Source organism: Asterias amurensis, chromosome 16 (genome assembly GCF_032118995.1).
Source record: "Asterias amurensis chromosome 16, ASM3211899v1".
NCBI lineage: Eukaryota > Metazoa > Echinodermata > Asteroidea > Forcipulatida > Asteriidae > Asterias > Asterias amurensis.
The window spans coordinates 13,297,668-13,316,398 of record NC_092663.1 but is presented as its reverse complement, the minus strand read 5'-3'; the positions used below and the strand labels follow the sequence as shown (position 1 = coordinate 13,316,398).

Sequence of the window (18,731 nt, the reverse complement as noted above, 5' to 3'; positions counted from 1 at the left end):
GTAAATCAGGTCACAATTTGATAGAGCTGCTTATTACTAAGCCGAAAATATTGCTTTACAAATTTTCTGAGCAGTAAACCAGTTACAAATTGTACATGTGTGATGGTAGTTTGACTGGTAACCTTATTCTGGTAAGCATAATTGTGTTGTGCTTATGTGTTTTTTGTTTTTTTTGTGTTAAGCATGCAGCTCTATGAAATTGGGCCATTGTCGTTGGAGCGATATTTAAAATCGAACCCCACAAATCCACATAAAATACAGCAGTACTGAAGGTGTAGTTCCCTTTAAACAATGTTTGTATGGACTGTACCCTACAAGCGCGATCAAAGTTCAATGCAATGATTACTTTAACATTGTAAAACAGCTGTGCACAAACAGTGGTGCAGAGTGATGTAGTTTCTAGTTATAAATACAAGGGGGCGAAGGTGCCAGGAGGGCTAGCTGCAGTCATGGCTAAAACAAAGGTTCACCATCGCAGACAAGCGCCTTCAAAGGAAGTTTCCACGGATGACCACGACAATCATCACAATGACAACAATCCCATGAATACATGTGATCGGTCTGATATCTCTTGTAAGACTATTATCAAGCGAATTGTGTTGGTTATAATACTTGCTGCATTTGTAACAACACTGAGCATGGTTACTGTTGTCTCAGTACGTCATGGACCACAAACCATTTTAAAAGGTGTGCACTCGTTCTTCTACACTGACGAGACGACGACTGCAACAAAACATTCTAGAGCAACAAAAACAGTTCATAATGTTCCATTGGAGACACATGTACCACAGCGTAAGGTAAGTCATGAAAAAACACCGAACTCTGAGGCAAAGCAACAGAAGCCGAGTAAAAAGGTTTCTACAAATGGACTCGCTGGAAAGAAAAACCCGGAAGTAACATCCAAACTGCCCACGCAGCATCGAACAGACGCATTCCATGAGACCATCATGAGGAAGCTAAAGATCCGTGACGTCACAGTAGATGGACGATCTGTGATTGGTCAGGAGTTAATCGGAAACAAAAAGCGGCCAGGAGCTGCTAACATTCGGTAAGTGTCATGCAAGAAAGAGATGAAAGTATCATGATTTTGTTGGGAGGGGAAACAAGGGGTGCATGCACGCGTGCTCCATTTTGTCTATGGGGACAGTTCCAGCCAATTAAACTGGTGTTATTTGCGTTTGCATTGCTCTCAAAAGGGATCTTATAAATACACACTATCACCGGGACTCTTTTTTCAACGTTTGCTTCTTCAGAGTCTACCAGTTCGAGCACTTCTTGTCCGATTACGAATGTGATGGTTTAGTTGGCGCCCACCGGAATCACGTGACACAACATTCTGATGACCCAATCATATGCTTTGATTCCATTGATACACTCCAAAGACATCTCAAGAAATCGCATCTTAACATCAAAGTTACAAGCCAAGATTTCACGGAAGGTAATATCGCAGATGAGACAACTAACCTAAAAGCATGGGATCTGCTATTGATATAATCTCCGAAAATATTATTTGTATTTTAATGGCACTGGACACCTTTGGTCATTGTAAAGACCAGTATTCTTACTTGGTGTATCCCAACTTATGCATACAATAACAAATCTGTGAAAGTTGCTAGGAATAGTGAAGAAAAAAACACCCCCTTTGCAAATTTTGTATAGTTGTGTGCTTCCAGAAGCATAATAAAAGGCTTCAGGCCTGAAGTTTTTGTTTATTATTAGAGTGAGAAATTACCTCTTTCTCAAAAACTACACTATTTCAGAGAAAGAGCTGTCTATAGGCTCCCTATTCTTGAACACATTAAGTGAATGTAGGCCTATAATACATTTTCCCTTTTCTATGCAAACATCACATTGCGGATTTGTAATGTTTCTGGCTCATAATCAAAAGTTTCTGAATCTACTGTTTTTCTTTTGCATGTTGAGGTACTTCTTGTGTAAACGCCAGTTTTTCTCAGGCTCTCGGGCCCATGCTGGGTTGGTCATACAGCACTGCCTTCTACCCAGGGGAAACACGCTTCGCCACGGTGTTTGATGATCGAGTGTATCGTGCAACGGGACTCAAACCATCGCATGGGGGCAAATATCAAATCACCTCGTACGAAAAGGGAATAGGTAAGTAGCATATCACTTTGTACAAAAAGGGAATAGGTAAAATAGCAAATCACCTACTGCCTCTCTTCTTTAAGCATGTAAACATTTTGGTTCATGTTTTCTGTGCATTCCTGTGGCATATGTGAAAATCGTTGGTTGTTTTTCGTCTTGAAAAGGCATCATCCGCAAAAAGAAATCAGAGAAAACATTCTCACAGATTTAACATCTATGAAAACATTCTTGATCAAAAAGTTTTCAACGAAAAAAAACTTTAAATAATCTCATTGCTACATTTTAGGTTACAAAAGTCACACTGACTGTACAATAGGAAACCTGGATCCGAGAGATAGGATGGGGACCATATTAGTTTATCTTCAAGACGTAGAAGAAGGAGGTCAGACAGAATTCCCAGGTATGTATAAGATGAGTGGTGGGGCGTCGTTACCGAGCGGATAAGAGCACCGAACTCAACCCTATGGTGTTTCTGTTCAGCAGAGTGTGGGTGCGAGTCCAGGGGCCAATTTCATAGAGCTGCTTAAGCAAAAAATTTGCTTAAGCACGAAAATAGCTCGCTTATTTTACACATGTTACTGGCCAAAATTTCATGCCATATACATTGCTTATGACTAGTATTTAGCTGTTGTTTACTTAGCATAATAATTGAGTGGAGTCTTGGCCAGTAATCTGATTTTACTAACCAATGAATTTTTTGCTTAAGCAACATTTTGTGCTTAAGCAGCTCTATGAAATTGGGTCCAGGTCGTAACACTTGTGTCCATGAGCAAGGCACAATATAATTCTCTTCACCCAGTGGTAAATGAGTACCCGTGAGGGCAGAGATGGCTCTGTGATTGGCACAGGCTGACTATGGTTTAAGGAGTGAATTAAATGGCCCAGTGACCAGGGATAATATTAAAATGTTTGAAGCGCTTTGAGACGACCTTTATGTGTGAAATGCGCTATATAAAAACTGGTTGTCCCTAAAGTACAACACAATACCAAAGAATATTCATTTAGGTCATAGTGCATATGATGACGTCTTGTAATGGGTCAAAAGAGGACACTTGACAGTTTTCATTTGTAGAAGTATACTATCAGAATATTGTGTTGATTTGATCTTTATAGAGCTAGGTATAAGTGTGACTCCACGTAAGGGTCGTGCGATTGTGTGGAACAACCAGAATAGTGACGGTAAATGTGACCCATACTCCCTTCATGTGGCACAACCAGTGATCAAGGGACATAAATTCATCCTACAAAGATGGTAAGTTTGAATTAACACATTTATAATGTGATGTTTGAAGCTTGCATTGTGTGAAGGTTAAAGGCAGTGGACACTATTTATTTATTTCTTCTTTACCCTGGGGAAACCTCTCAGTGAAACACTGTTTTTCAGAGGTGCCCAGCAACTACATACACATTAAAATTAAAAAACTGTTTTAATATAAAAATATGTATATAAAAATATTTATTGGTAATTGCTCAAAATAATTATTAGCATAAAACTTTACTTGGTAATTTATAGTCTTTATACCTTTAGTTTATTATTATTCCTAATATATTTATGTTTGAGCATTCTTCCAACGAACTCAAATAATATGGATTTGTTCGTTTTCGTAACCATTTCGTTTATTATAAACCGATGCAAAGAGGGTGCCACTTGTTGTTTTAAAAGCTTCTTCAAGCTTCGGTACATGTGCATTACAAGCTGTATACCGGTACAACATACACTGGTTGATTGTTTTCCTTCTGAGTGTCGTGCATTGTAACTCTTTTTCTGCATTTGACCTGCAGGTACTACCATAAGAACTTCTACATGTTGGGCAGGAGACCCATGGAGCCAGACTTGCCCGTTCGCAAGGCGCTTCAACCACGTGTATCGTGTGATGAATATGATCATGGGAGCTGCCGTTGGTATGACGAATGGAATTATGATCACATCAACCAATATAAACAAATCAAGAGTACTTTACACTAGTGAATGTGAACTTTTAAGGTTTAACGTATCATGATTTGACTCCGGTCTTGTCTAAAGTGTCAATAGATGACGTCATTAACCACCATCTTCGATATAAAACAATGGAAAGGTGCACGCGTGAACGAACCTGCAACATTTAAGACAACAATAATGCACGATAAGTCAAATAAATGTCCTTGTGTGGAGAAAGATTTGTTTACTGAATAATGTTTTTGTTTTGGAAGCAAAGGGAGGGAAGTTTGGAAGCTTACGTGAGTGCCCTTGCACAATGGAACAATGGACCCGTCAAGGGAATTTGTTGTTCAACCTGGACCCCAGGCTGATTCATACTGTAATAAAAATGGACCAATTTGAATAAAATAATATATATATTCATAACTTATATGATTTCAAGCAGTTTTGTTTTTCTTTTGTAATGTCTTTTATTTTAAAATGTTGTTTTTATTTTAAAGTTTTTATTTTTATTTTTTTTATTTTTTTTTTATTAAAATTATTTTTGTGTTTCATACTTTTGTTTATAAATTTAAATATTATTTAAGTGTTTTTATTATTATTTGTCTTTTTTAAGTTTGTCTTTTTTGCCCCAATGGCCGCCCATAAACCTGGGCCCAACAAAGGAATTCCTTAGAAAATTAAATAATAGAACAACAAAAGCAGGACCACACAAACCAAATCCTTAAAGGAACACATTGCCTTGGATCGGTCGAGTTGGTCTTTGAAAAGCGTTTGTAACCGTTTTTTATAAAATGCATATGGGTAGAAAGATGTTGTAAAAGTAGAATAAAATGATCCACACAAACATGCCTCAAAATTGCGTGGTTTTCCTTTTACCTCGTCGACTAACACGTCGGCCATTTATGGGGGTCAAAATTTTGACTCCCATAAATGGCCGAACATGTTAGTTCGCACAGTAGAAGGAAAACCACGCAATTTCGAGGCACACTTGTGTGGATCATTGTATTCTACTTTTAAAACATCTTTCCAACCATATGCATTATATAAAAAACGGTTACAAACGCTTTTGTTTTGACCAACTCGTCCGATCCAAGGCAACGTGTTCCTTTAAGGTTGATTGTGCGTGTTTAATAAGTTCTGACCGTGTGTTTCTACAGCCACTGTTGACGTCAAGGTGTTAAATATGCATTATTACCATTACAGAAAAGCGGTTGTTTTTACTTTCGGCTGGAACTATAAGCCACCCGAGAGATGCATTTTCGATTCGGAATCATTTCTAACATGATCTACTCAGTGAATACTCGGTCCCAAAAGGGCATATTAAATTAAGAGCATTTATACTCTTTAACAAATATAAAAAAGTTTAATTGACATTGTTGCACTCCTACTTGTTCCCTGGATACTTCCAGATTAACCCAGTTTTATAAGTATTGGGGTCTCCACCAAACAAGTCTTCCATTAGGAGACCCCCACATCAAAATACACATCAAAATACAATTTTATGACAAACAAAGACATTATAAACAAGTTTAAATAGAATTCTGGTGCAAAACATTCACGCCTACCTTTAAAGGAACACGTTGCCTTGGATCGGACGAGTTGGCAGTACAAAAAGCATTTGTAATCGTTTGCTATAAAATGCATATGGTTGGAAAGATGCTGTAAAAGTATAATACAATGATCCACACAAATATGCCTCGAAATTGCGTGGTTTTCCTTTTACCTCGTCGACTAACACGGTCGGCCATTTATTTGAGTCAAATTTTTGACTCCCATAAATGTGCGACCGTGTTAGTTCGCAAAGCAAAAGGAAAACCACGCAATTTCGAGGCGTATTTGTGTGGATCATTGTATTCTACTCCTAAAACATCTTTCCAACCATATGCATTTTATAACAAACGATTACAAATGCTTTTTGTACTGCCAACTCGTCCGATCCAAGGCAACGTGTTCCTTTAAGCAGGTTCTTTTAGAAAAGGGTTAGGATTAGGGCCACTACAGTCAGCTTTACAAAAAAGGGTGATGGTACATTGACCTTTAGGTTCTATGACATTTGAGTCTTTTCTTCTTGTTCAGTACACTGACCATAGCACCGACCACTGCACCATCTGATGTTCGTACTTGTGTATAGGTTTGTGTATAGGTAGGTCGTTTTGCATGGTTACTTTATGATTGTATGACTACTGCACAAACAGTTCGCAGTTTTTTTAGAAAGGTTTGGTGACCATGTAATGATAATCTCTTATTGAGCTGGGTGCAGTTTGTTGGTTGTTTTCATGTTTTACAAGGTGCGTACATTGCTCTATGGTATAATATACTTGTGTATAATATGCATGTGCTATTACGCGCCTTAAAAACTTTAAAATGGCAGGCTGTGCGTGGTTGATTAGTTATTTCAATGAGATAGTAAAAGAAGGTGGCTATCTCGGGTGTATTGGCGTATTGGCGATGTTTTCAAGTTGTATGACTTGGGTCGCCTTAGCAAAGAGCCTGGCTGTGATGCTGCCGACACTACAGGAGCAGTTTGGCGCTTCAACGTGGCTGGTTGGTTGGATTGTAGCTATGGTAGACGGCTCTGTTGAACTTGCAGGTAAAGGCCTTACCCCGTATAATAATATAAAGCTGAGCTCAATTTCATGGCTCTGCTTACCACCGAATTATGCGCTTACGACACCATTCTCCGCTTACGTGCAAGCGCCGAATTCCTGCTCTAGCTTGTGTTAGCGTATGATGCCTATAGACCTTTCTGTTGTTGATAAACAAACCGCCTTGGTTGGCATGGCCGGCTGAATGTTAGCAAAACACTAAATCGTGAAAACAGATTTTTTGACAAAAATAAACATTTTCTGCACACTTTCAATTAGGTAAACTACTTATTTAAACCAAATCAACAAATTTGGTAACATTATTACCAAAAATAGCGATCTTTTCTTGATTTGCACCTGTGGCTTTCCATAGTTTTCTAATCTGAGTTGGCAAAAACTCGGGCTGTGACGTTGCAAAAGGATTAGGTCTATTGTGGAGTACGCACTCTAACAACCCGAAATTCCCCGCTTACCCATGAACTACGCTTGAAGTTTACAAAATCATTAGCCCTTGCGGAAGCAGTGGATGTGCTTAGGCCCTATACGTCACGCGTACTTCGCTCCCCTGTTATCGCACCCAAGTTCATGTCCTTACCCAATCTACCCCATTGTTGTATTTACATTATTATGTTCTGGGGAGAGGTTAGTTGCGCCTCGAGTTGCACTATTTTTCTGAGCTCCCACATATTGTATAATTTCTGTCACTTTATTTGGAGATCTCGGTTTACTTTCTCTGCCAGCTGGTTGGGGCACAATCACTGACATTACTGGACATTTTGGTACCCTTGAGTGCCAACCTGGAGCCGCAAATTTTCGTCACAATTTGTGTGTGATTTTTTTTACTGGAGTGTCACCAGTGCTTTATAGTTCCTATTAATTTGTAGTTTTGTACAACATGTTAACTTTATTATTATGTTTTCCTGTAGCTTAGCTTTTGTTTGCAAATATATATTATTGATCCGAGAGTGTGTACCGAAACCCTCTGCAGGTCCGATTGCACCAATACTAAGGGATACGTTTGGAGTTAGGATGGTGTTCATGGCCAGCGGCGTTGTAGTTGGCATATCATTTACAAGTGCAGCTTTTTCAACCAGTTTGTCGACAATAGCCTGCATTCTTGCAGTTGTTGCTGGTGAGTTGTGTACAGGGGAAAACAGGATTTGGGTACTTGTTGCATGCTTGTTGTAACACAAAACACAATGTCCACAGATTTACATTAAACTTACACCGTTTGAAGATAATGATAGTAGGTGCTGTAGTTTTTGAGAAATGAGTAAAACAATATCATGAAAATACGTTTTTATATACATCTAAATAATTTTCGTCTCATGATCACCGAGACGAAAATTATTTTCATGATAAAATCTCTGCGGAACAGAATCTCATGCCACGCCGGATTGTACAATAGAAATATCCCCTAAGTGTTCATATCATACAAGAAGGCTAACCCGAAAATTTTACACTGTAATGTATTTTAGGCTGGGTGGTTAATGAAAGTTGTCATCAACTACCTATTAATTCTGCAAAATGGATTTAATTCAATGCAGTTCAATTCAAAACATTACGTTTATTCCATCATACTCTTCGAGGGAAATAATTACATAATGAGAATTTATCAGTACATAGAAAGGTACCAAAACTTCAAATAATATTATTAAACGTTAAACGAAGCTGTATTATCCCCCATCAGGACCCACACTTGGACTGGCCAACTTATTATCCCGAGATCTGATTGGTCGTTGCTTTGAAAAATACCACACAACGGCGTTAAGCATAGCTGGATTTGGTGTCTCTATGGGGTATGTCATCTTTGCTCCTCTGACGCAGTTCCTATTGGACCTCTATGGTTGGAAAGCAACGATGATGCTCCTTGGTGCAATTATCTGCAATCTCACCGTGTGCGGCGCACTCCTCAAACCACGAGATAAGACTACATCCGGTCATGGAGACTATCAAGCGGTCGACAAAGATGGCGACCAGCGGGTCAACAAAGATGACGACCAGCGGGCCGACAAAGATGGCGACCAGTGTGCCGACAAAGATGGCGACCAGCAGGTCGACAAATATGGCGACCAGCAGGTCAACAAAGGTGGCGGCAGGCGGGCCGTCGACGATCAAGAAGACAGAGAATATCCACAGAGTCGCGCGTCGAATCACAAAACAATTCGTAAATTTATCACCTCGAATCTTAATCTGTATTTATTCACTTCAGTCCGTTACTGGCTTGTCACATTCGTCACGGTCATGACGTGGCTCACGTTCGCTGCGTGGATGATCTACTTCGTACCCTACGTCACTATCTCCAAGGGATACTCGCTCCACGAAGCTGCCAACTTTGTTTTAATCTTCGGTGTTGGGAAGCTAGTGGGATGTTTACTAGTGGGACAAACCATCCCCGCTTGTAGAAAAATCGGTATCGGTGCTAATGTGTGGATGTTGGTGTCAACTTTTGTTTTAGCCACGTACTTTTTCGTTGATCCGTGGTTGACTGCTAGCTGGGCTATTTCTGTCAATGCGTCCGTTTTGGGATGTTTTCATTCTTTTACGTTTGTACTGTATGACGTCATCACTAAGGAGGCAATCGGTGTGGATCAGTTGGGAAGTGCCCTGGGGTGGATTGGACTCAAAGCTGGTATCGTGAGATTTGCATTCCTGTTCTTTCCAGGTAGGCCTTTTTGAATACTTTACTTTAAAAAAAGAATCTTTAACTGACACAGAAACTGTTTTTTTTTCAACCTGAGTTTAATTAAAGACATTGGACACTATTGGTAATTGTCAAAAACCAGTCTTCTCACTTGCTGTATCTCAACATATGCATAAAATAACAAACCTGCGAAAGTTTAAGCCCAATTGGTCGTCGAAGTTACGAAATAATGAAAGAAAAAAACACCCTTGTCACACGAAGTTGTGTGTTTTTGGGTTGATTTTGAGACCTCAAATTCTAAATCTGAGGTCTTTAAAGGCAGTGGACACTATTGGTAATTACCCAAAATAGTTATTAGCATAAAACCTTTCTTGGTGACAAGTAATAGGGAGAGGTTGATGGTATAAAACATTGTGAGAAACGGCACCCTCTGAAGTAATTTTCCACGAATTTGATTTCGAGACCTCAGATTTAGAACTTGAGGTCTCGAAATCATCCATAACGCACACACCTTCGTGTGACAAGGGTGTTTTTTTCTTTCATTCATATCTCGCAAGTTCCATGACCGATTGAGCTCAAATTTTCACAGGTTCGTTATTTTATGTGTATGTTGAGATACACCAGCTGTGAAGGCTAGTCTTTGACAGTTACCAATAATGTCTACTGCCTTTAAATCAAGTTCGTGGAAAATTACTTTTTTCTCGAAAACTACGTCACTTCAGAGGGAGCCGTTTCTCACAATGTGTTATACTATCAACCTCTCCCCAGTACTCGTCACCAAGTAAGGTTTTATGCTTATAATGTTTTTGAGTAGTTATCAATAGTGTCCACTGCCTTTAATGTAAGCCTAGATTCAACTTGCGGTATACTTCGAAGCAGTATAAACAAAGGCAAACCAAGTTCGAAGAACAAATCTACACAGCAAAGTATATATATAACATACTCTGTGTTATTAAACTGAATACATTGATACCTCACCATGCAATGCCTCGAAATACATTACCTTTCCAGCATCGTTTTTTTTTTCTTTCTAGCAGACCTTTTTTGACACGAGAAGAGGGCCCTTGAGTTAGACCTTCCGATGTATAAAAGTTTATAACACGAGCATTATTCTGCGGATGACTTGACCCGCCTTACTTTGTGCTTGCTCTTTGACAGCTCTGTGGACAAAAATCCCATTCTTATATCGAGTCTTGTTTCCCGTTCTAGGTTTGGTGTTCGACACACTCGGTAGCTACACTGTAGCATTCGTCATCATGGGAGGAATGAATGTGCTTGGCGGCGTTGCCATGCTGGCTCTGACATGGCTACAAAGACACCGCAAAGACACTGCCATTTAACATTTTGTTTTCCAAAGACTTGTCACTGCATGGTAAAAGGTTGAGTTCAGACGGTGTGTTCTTGGCCCAATCACTGTTCTCACGACTGAACTTTGAGAATAATACACCCGGAACAAGATCACACTCCACCTCTTCATTCGAGAACAGCACTTTGCAAAATGGCGGCAGCATCTCAAGAGAATAAGTTTAAAATTAGATGCAACATGACTCTAAAATAGTTTGTTGTAGTTTTGCAGATTCTTTAGATGGACTTGCCAGTTTGTGCCATGGAAAATTTTCTCAATATTTAATTCAGCCCATTAGTTTTGCATATTTATGTTTAAGTCTGTAACTTTGTGTTTCTGTTCTGCACAATTTGTTTTTGTTTTTTGGTAGGCTTTTTTTTTATTCCTTGCCACTTTTGCTGTTGCCAATCTCCTGTATTCTTATTTAATTTTTATGTGGGTGTAATGTTTTGTTTATTTCCCTTTAATATATGTTATCTTGATGTTTTTTACCTTGTAAACTCAACTGTAATTTAGCCTTTGGCTACAAATATTTGAATAAAATACCTTAAATTGAATTGAATTGAAAATAGACTATCCATGATGGATGTGTCACCTTTTACGCCTTGTTTAACGACCCTAAAATGAGGCATGAGTTTGGGTTCGAACAAAGACCAATAGACCGATCCATATATAAGAACATGACTCTTTTCAGAATTGAAAGGCATTTGAGAGCCCCACGTGTTCTTGCTCACACGTGCGTCGTGGGCGGAGCCTACTGGATCGATCTATTGACTGGAGCGGAACTTGAACCAACGACCTCTGGATAACCGTACCACGGCGCTCCACCAACTGACCAAAAAACCGCCACAAACCGGGGTGTCGACCCAGGGAAGCAAAACGAACGCTATCTTTGCGGATGGGCTACAGTAGGATTTTTCAAAACAGGGCGCTGTCAGAATTAGAAGTGTGACACAGTTCGCCGTATGATGAGGCGACAGAATATCCGGTGTAAAATCTCCTGTCACAACGGTATATCCCACACTAATGGAATTTTGAGATGTGTTTAGGGGGGCACCCCCTCCCAACGCACCACTGGGTGCGCTTAAGAATTCACATTTTAAGGTTCCCCCAGGGGGTACTACACATCCCACACCTCAAACCTTTTGCACTCAAAATTTGCAATAAACCCTGCTGGGCTCCCGGACTATGATCGAGTTCTCGGGTTGCCATAATCAATGGTTCACACCCGTGACCCTAGTTATTTTCAAGTTGAATATCATTTCGTAAACATGTAGATTTTAAAAAACCTCTTGCTAGTTTCGAATTTAGACAATGGTGGCGTGAAAGGCTAGTGCCTCAGATTATTCCTGTTTTGAGGTTAGACTACGTTAACGATAACGACACATTTCCCAATTGATTCAAAAGGTAAACGTTTTTGTGGGACTAGTAACAGCGCCCTCTCTATTACTATACAATGATCAGCTGAATTGGGAAACTAAAATCATTCTCCGGTTGAATTGCTGGCGATTTAATTGGTAGTGAGTTTTAACTCACATTTAAAATATTGAATTAAAACAGTTGTAACACAGTTTCTTTTCCTTTTTCATGAGTTCATACCCTCCCCTCCCACTAAATAAACCCCACATCATACGCAATGCAAAGTTCTAAATAATTACGATAAAAATTTTAACAACTCACAGTTACAAACGGGAAAACAGTATCAATCAATTGATTCTTTACCGTCTGCTCAATTTGAGTAATTCTCCCTCAAAATATAAACACCCCTGACCCCTGTGAAAGCATCAATCTTGAAAACTGAGTTACCCTCCACCTTTGGACAAAAAAGACCATTTTTTCAGAGCAGCAAAGGTCATCCAAAATACCTCAAGTGGGAAGGCAACAACCCCCAGGTCACAATTGGTAATTGTCACCCCTACCACCACCACCCCACCCCCTCCCCCACCACCCCCACCCCCTCCCCCACCCCCAAGCCCACAAGTTGTTAGAGCGTACACAACTTGGATTCACAACCGCAGGGCCAAGCTTCTCATAGAGCTGCCTATGATATGAGCGCAAAGTAGAGCTAAGCACAAAAAACAAAATATTCTTACCAGAGCAGGGTTACCAGCCAATACTGCCACATGTCAAATGGCATGCCTATCCTACTCATGTTCGCTTAGCAGAAATTGGAAATTTCACCCAGAATAAGTATCTTAAAATAAAATTGCGACTTAGGCCTTTTCGAATCCATGGCTTCGGCTTTGGATTATGCTTCGGTTTCGTTCTCGCATGCACTGAGCATGCACGCAACACGCGCACTTGTCAGAACAATGCCGTGGTTTCGAAAAGGGCCATCGGCTTCCCATGTGGTGGCGCTCTTTGAAAGGATTCGGTTTTTCACGCACGTGCCATCTACATACTCTGACATAATGCATACAATAGCACACGACCAGCTGTGTACATTGTGTGTTGATGTTTGACAGGCATAATAATGCACGCGGTCGTACGTCCCACATACTACTACGATGTGTCCAACAACATAAGCTACGATTATCATGTACCTGTTGGCTTTCAATTCAAGATTCTTCTGGAGATTAGCTCGCTGATATCTTAAAGGCTTCCCCTGTGAGTAGAATGCCGGTTCGTCGGGGCCATGTGGCTCCTCCGAACACCTTTATTGAGACAATTATACGCAAGTTTGACGGGCAGAGTAAGTAGAAAATGTATCAGACAACTTTCAATTTAAAATGGTTGTCTGTGTCGGTGTGTGTGCATGATGACTAGCCGTATTGTTTTTGTGGGCGTACTGTGTGTATGGCATTGGCTAGGTAGTGTTGATCAGGGTTTTGACTCCTTGATAAGAATGCTGTGCCAAGTACCACTTTATCTTTCCACTTGTTGTTATTCGGAAATGATCTTCTGTCTGGTCACAAAATTGTGGTTGGATTAATCAATGATTAACTAATCAATCTGGTCGAAGACGACACTTTTGGTTAGTGATGATCAGTTAAAAATGTTACTGTCATTAATAAATTTATGGACAATACAATACAATACAACAACAGTGTTTACCCCCTTCAATTAAATTCATAAAATAAAAATTTTATCTTGAGGCAGGCCCAGGTTAATTTTGTTTCATTCCTTTCATGGTAAACTTTCCATTTTTATCCTGCCACCACTTTTGCACTAATTTTCACAAAAAAGTCGAGTAAATTAGATGCTGTGTTATTTCATAAAAAAAAAAGTGGTGGCATCATCTGATTGTTGAACATAACTGATTTATTGGCACTTTCAGCAACGCCTATTAAAGTGTATGACTTTTATACAAAAAAATTATATGGGAATACTGTTTTGTTGACTGATAAATTTTGAGAAATATTTCTCTGGAGAATTGGTCCTGTCAGTGTCATGGAGGTGGTTCTCTAAAAATAACTAAATTTACTTACTTTCAAAGAACAATTATTTTTTTTGAAAGAACCAGGTAGCATTGATTATGTAAGCTTTATGATAATTTAGGCATAAATAAAATTAAAATTGTGAATTTTGTTTTGAATAATTTTTATTGCAAAAAATAGTAATATGGCCTGACATTTTGACCCTACCCAGAGTCTTTATCAAAGGCAATTTTCTTTTAAATCATTACCATAGGTCCTTTAGTTTGTAGGCAGTTTGCAATCAGGTGATTCTTTTTTCTCAATATTTTTAATTGCTAATCTTGTGATGAAGTTAATTCTCTTTTAGAGCATCGTGTGTAATAAAACCACATCTCCCATGAGGTTAAATAATGTATTCTTGGCCTAATGTATTCGTATTTGTACATGTTCCAAGAACTTTAAAAGGTATTAAAGTACAGGGGAAGGGTTCATTCTGTCAAGTTGCACGTGCTTTAAAGGTTTAAAGGCACTGGACACTACTTCTGCATGAATAAAAAAACACAAAAAAGTTTGCAAAATAGCTAAGTGGTGGCCTCATCAGATTGAACATTACGGTTTATTGGCACTTTCAGCAACGCCTATAGTATTGTGACTTTTGTACAAAAAAAATTGATACTGGAACACTGTTTGTTGACTGATAATATTTAAGAAATATTTCTCTAGAGATTTGGTCCTGTCATGGAAGTGGTTCTCTAAAAAAATATATTTTGAAGAACAAGGCAGAATTGATATGTAAGCTTTAATATGATAATTTAGGCATTAATACAAATACAATAGACTGTGCAAGTCTCGCGCAGATTTGAACTTCCGGGACCATTGTGGTCCCAACCTTATGGAGATCTACATTACTTTAGTTTAATGTAGTTTATGACCATAAAAAATGACATATGTTGTGAAAAATGTAATACTAATTAACATCATATATATATAAAAGAAAAATAAAGTCAACATAATAACGAAGAAAAACCGATATTTAAACTTAACCTCAGGTCAGGTTACTTGGTAAAAATTAAGAATTTGTGCCCATCTCCGATCACGAAACTTACGCAGACGCTTGTTTTTGTCGCGCGGGGTGAAAAGCCTTTTCATTGGTTGTTTAGGCGTCGGCTTCTTCTTTAAACTGCGTCACGCGTTTATCTAACGCCCTTGCGACCATCGTGCGTCCGCGTATAAACCAGCTTTGAGTAGTTTCACATTCGGGCGTAGATTTACAAAAGGGGTTTCAACAAATTTAAGATCAAACAAACATCCTTGTCCCAGAGTTTTACTTTTGTCTATACATAGACTTTAACCGATAATTGTGTATTTGTTTAAAAAGCTGAAACTAATTTAATTGATTCATAAAAAATGAATTTCTTCAGTTGTCGTGTTTTCTCGCTCCGGTGCGCGCGAGACTTGCACAGTCTATTGTGAATTTGTTTTGAATTTGAATTGCAAACAAAAGTTATTATTTCGACCCTATTTAGAGTCTTTATTGAAGGCAAAACAAGAACTCATTATTACCATATACATGTAATGTCCTTTAGTTTGTGAGCAGTTTGCAATTAGCTGATTCTGTTTTCTCAATATTTGTAATTGGTAATCTTGTGATGATGCTTGGAGCACCGTGTGTAATAAAAACCCACATCTCCCATGAGGTTAAATAATGTAGTCTTGGCCTAATGTATTCGTATTGTACATATTTCCAAGAACTTGGGGGCACTTTCATTGGCGCAGCTGGGCATTTTGAGAGTACAGGGGAAGGGTTCATTCTGCCAAGATGCACGTGCTTGAGGATGGAAGGTTTAAAGGCACGGGACACTTGGATATTACTCAAAATAAATATTTGCATAAAAACTTACCTGGTCACAAGCAATGGCAAGCTGTTTATAGTACAAAATATTGTGATAAACGGCTCACTCTGTAGTCACCTGGTTTTTGAGAAAGAGGTAGTTTCTCACTCAAATAATAAAAGACTTCAGGCCTGAAGCTTTTTTATTAGGCATCTGAAAGCACTGAAATTTTTGCAACAAATTTATTCTCTTGCAACTTTTATGACAAATTAAGTCAAAATTTTCATACATTTGTTATTTTTTTGCTGATATTTTGGATACACCAAGTAGGAATACTGGTCTCTGACAATTACCAAAGGTGTCCAGTGCCGTTAAGGTTTGAATACAAAATTTCCGCAGGGGAAATTACAAACAAAAAAAATGAAAAAAGGTTGCACGTGCTTTGATGTACTTGTCAGTCAATTTGCTTGAAGCACTGATCCTTACAACCACAGCGTTCCTGATCATAAAGTCGAATAGGCGCCAAGAGTGTACTGTATTTTTAATGTATTTTCCAACATACATGTAGAGTACCAAGAAATGATTATGCCTGGAAGGTGTTCTCATGCCTAAGATTTCGTTGAAGTCTTGGTTTGTTTTTCTAAAGGGGCTATAGTTCTCCTTAATCCTCCATTGATTTTTTGTACCTTGGTTTTCACAGCTCTGGGGTAAAAAAGTATTTTTTAAATAAAACTATAAAGAGACACGTAAGTGATTTTGTTTTGTTTCTATATTATAGGGGAAAAAATTGCAATATGAGCAATTTAATGTACCAATTTGAATTAAACTGCTGCTTGAAAAGAACTCTCAGGTTTTGAAATTAATTCCACTTTGTAGGGAAAAATATTGTGATTCATTCCATTTAAGGTACAGACAAATTACAAAATTTAGAAAGTCGATCAAATAAATATTATTGATAAATTTAAATCTGAAAAGTTTCTAAATTATTATACCAAACCAATCCTCAAGATGTCACTCTGAAATACAATAACAGTATGAGTCAAAGACAATAGCTAACTCCATAAATTTATTTTCCCCATATTCTTGATTATTTAAGTTCATTTATTAGACCTTATTTACCCTTCTCTTGGTTGTATACAAACAGGAAAATTGAAGGAATGATTTAATTTGGGAAACAGTCACTTTAATACAATCATATTAAAGGTTGTTAGAATTGCACCTCAAATTCCTGACAAAAACATACACTAATTTACATAGTTTTCTTTGAATGGTGACCAATTTGATGAAATTTATCATGATGTGCTAACACTTTTTTAGATTGTGTTGGTCGTTAAATGGTTTAAGAATAACTTTTGATGTACATTTGTGGTGAGCACCAATGATGATGACTTTGGTATTAATTTTTGTTTCAGATCGTAATTTTATCATCGCCAATACTCAAGTCGAGGGTTGCGCCATTATTTTCTGCAACGATGGATTCTGTGAACTTTCTGGATACTCCCGTGCAGAGCTTATGCAGCGACCGTGCTCCTGCGTCTTCCTTCATGGTGTGGGTACCAGCCAAAATGCTGTACAGGAGATACAAGAAGCTTTGGATAAGGGTGATGAGCACCAGGTGGAGATTACATACTACAGGAAAGATGGTAAGTGTACTATAATTATAGAAAAAAATCGTCAAGATGGCCAGGAATACAGTACGAGGGGCCATTCCTTCAAAGACACTGGACACTATTGGTAATTGTCAAAGACCAATCATTTGGTGTATCTCAACATACATGTGTAGGCATATATATATAACAAACTTGTGAAATTTGAACTCGATTGGTTGTTGAATTTGCAAGATAATAATGGAAGAAAAAACACCCTTGTCACACAAAGTTGTGTGCTTTCAGATGCTTGATTGCAGGACCTCAAAATCTAATTGTGAGGTCTCTAAATAGAATTCGTAGAAAATTACTTTTTTCCTCGAAAAACTATGTTACTGCAGAGGAAGACGTTTCTCAAATGTTTTATACTATCAACAGCTCTCCATTGCTTGTTACCAAGTAAGTTTTTATACTAAAAATTATTTTTGAGTAATTGCCAATAGTGTCCATTGCCTTTAAACTGTATAACATACTCTAATCAAGAACATTGGGTGTAGACAACACTTATTCTCACAGAGAATCGTATGACTGGAACAGTCTCCCACAGTTACTAAATGTCAAGACAGTGTCCAAGTTTAAGAAAGAGATACTGGAAGAAAAATATGATAGGATATAGGGTCTCGAATGCAGTAGCCTAAATAGTTTTCCCATCAATTGTGAGTTACTTAGGCTATACATAATTAAGTAAGTAATTAATATCAGGGAGTACACCAACATAGGGCTATAGCTCAGTTGGTAGAGCACTGGCTTGTTAATCTGGAGGTCTTCGGTTCGAGTCCAACTATAGTAATGTTTTCTTTGTTCAATCCCAAATCATAAAAAAATAGTTTCCCTTGTGGTTTAAGCACCTTTTTGTTAAGATCTGAGTGCTTTAAAGTGATCAAACCAATGGAACTACTACAACAGATTACATTTGATACAGAAAAGTTTTAAGAGATTTCTTGAACATTGACAGAGAAGTTCAACTTTTGAATGGATACTGTGAGGTTGTTCAACATTTAGGGAGCAACATGGGTGAACGTCCGGTTGTGAGCAGATGAAACAGTGTTCAGTTAGGCGTGTGGTGTCGGAAGCTGATCACAAGCTTGTGCGTGGCGGTCGGTATAGAGCAAGGCAAGATGATAAGTAGCCCAGTGCTATAAGTAGCCCAATTCTACTACCGCGGAGTAGATTGTTCGGGTGTTTGGGAGGCTTCTTAGTTCTGAAAAGAACTGTCCTGCTTATTAACTATTAAATGTACCTGGGCGGATGGTAGAGAAATAGGCTGGGACTACTACTTTAGCTTATAGGATCGTAATT

At 38.4% G+C, this 18,731-nt stretch overlaps 3 protein-coding genes across 7 annotated transcripts in view; all 3 read left to right on the top strand.

Annotated features, from left to right (window-relative positions):
- The first annotated feature begins 387 nt into the window (after window positions 1–387).
- Window positions 388–4,436, top strand: LOC139948746 (uncharacterized). The gene is made up of 6 exons (XM_071947049.1): window positions 388–1,048; window positions 1,254–1,438; window positions 1,924–2,112; window positions 2,390–2,503; window positions 3,217–3,355; window positions 3,886–4,436. The coding sequence occupies exons 1-6, from the start codon at window positions 450–452 to the stop codon at window positions 4,067–4,069; spliced, it is 1,410 nt and encodes a 469-aa protein (XP_071803150.1). The 5' UTR covers window positions 388–449; the 3' UTR covers window positions 4,070–4,436.
- Window positions 4,437–6,081: 1,645 nt separating this feature from the next.
- On the top strand, window positions 6,082–11,250 carry LOC139948745 (monocarboxylate transporter 14-like). 4 transcript variants are annotated; one of them, XM_071947045.1, is made up of 5 exons: window positions 6,113–6,167; window positions 6,396–6,614; window positions 7,598–7,741; window positions 8,300–9,274; window positions 10,463–11,250. In XM_071947045.1, the coding sequence occupies exons 2-5, from the start codon at window positions 6,473–6,475 to the stop codon at window positions 10,591–10,593; spliced, it is 1,392 nt and encodes a 463-aa protein (XP_071803146.1). In that variant the 5' UTR covers window positions 6,113–6,167; window positions 6,396–6,472; the 3' UTR covers window positions 10,594–11,250. The 4 variants fall into 4 exon arrangements, with proteins under 4 accessions (XP_071803149.1, XP_071803147.1, XP_071803145.1 ...); XM_071947048.1 differs by lacking the exon at window positions 6,396–6,614 and having other exon boundaries at window positions 6,082–6,167; XM_071947046.1 differs by lacking the exon at window positions 6,396–6,614 and having other exon boundaries at window positions 6,101–6,312.
- Window positions 11,251–12,802: 1,552 nt separating this feature from the next.
- LOC139948742 (voltage-gated inwardly rectifying potassium channel KCNH6-like) overlaps window positions 12,803–18,731 on the top strand; it is a 158,740-nt gene continuing 152,811 nt past the window's right edge. For both annotated transcript variants that reach the window (XM_071947041.1, XM_071947040.1), the window contains exons 1-2: window positions 12,803–13,290; window positions 17,199–17,429. In XM_071947041.1, the coding sequence (XP_071803142.1) occupies window positions 13,215–13,290; window positions 17,199–17,429 (307 nt within the window). In that variant the 5' untranslated portion in view covers window positions 12,803–13,214. The remainder of the gene's footprint in view (window positions 13,291–17,198; window positions 17,430–18,731) is intronic.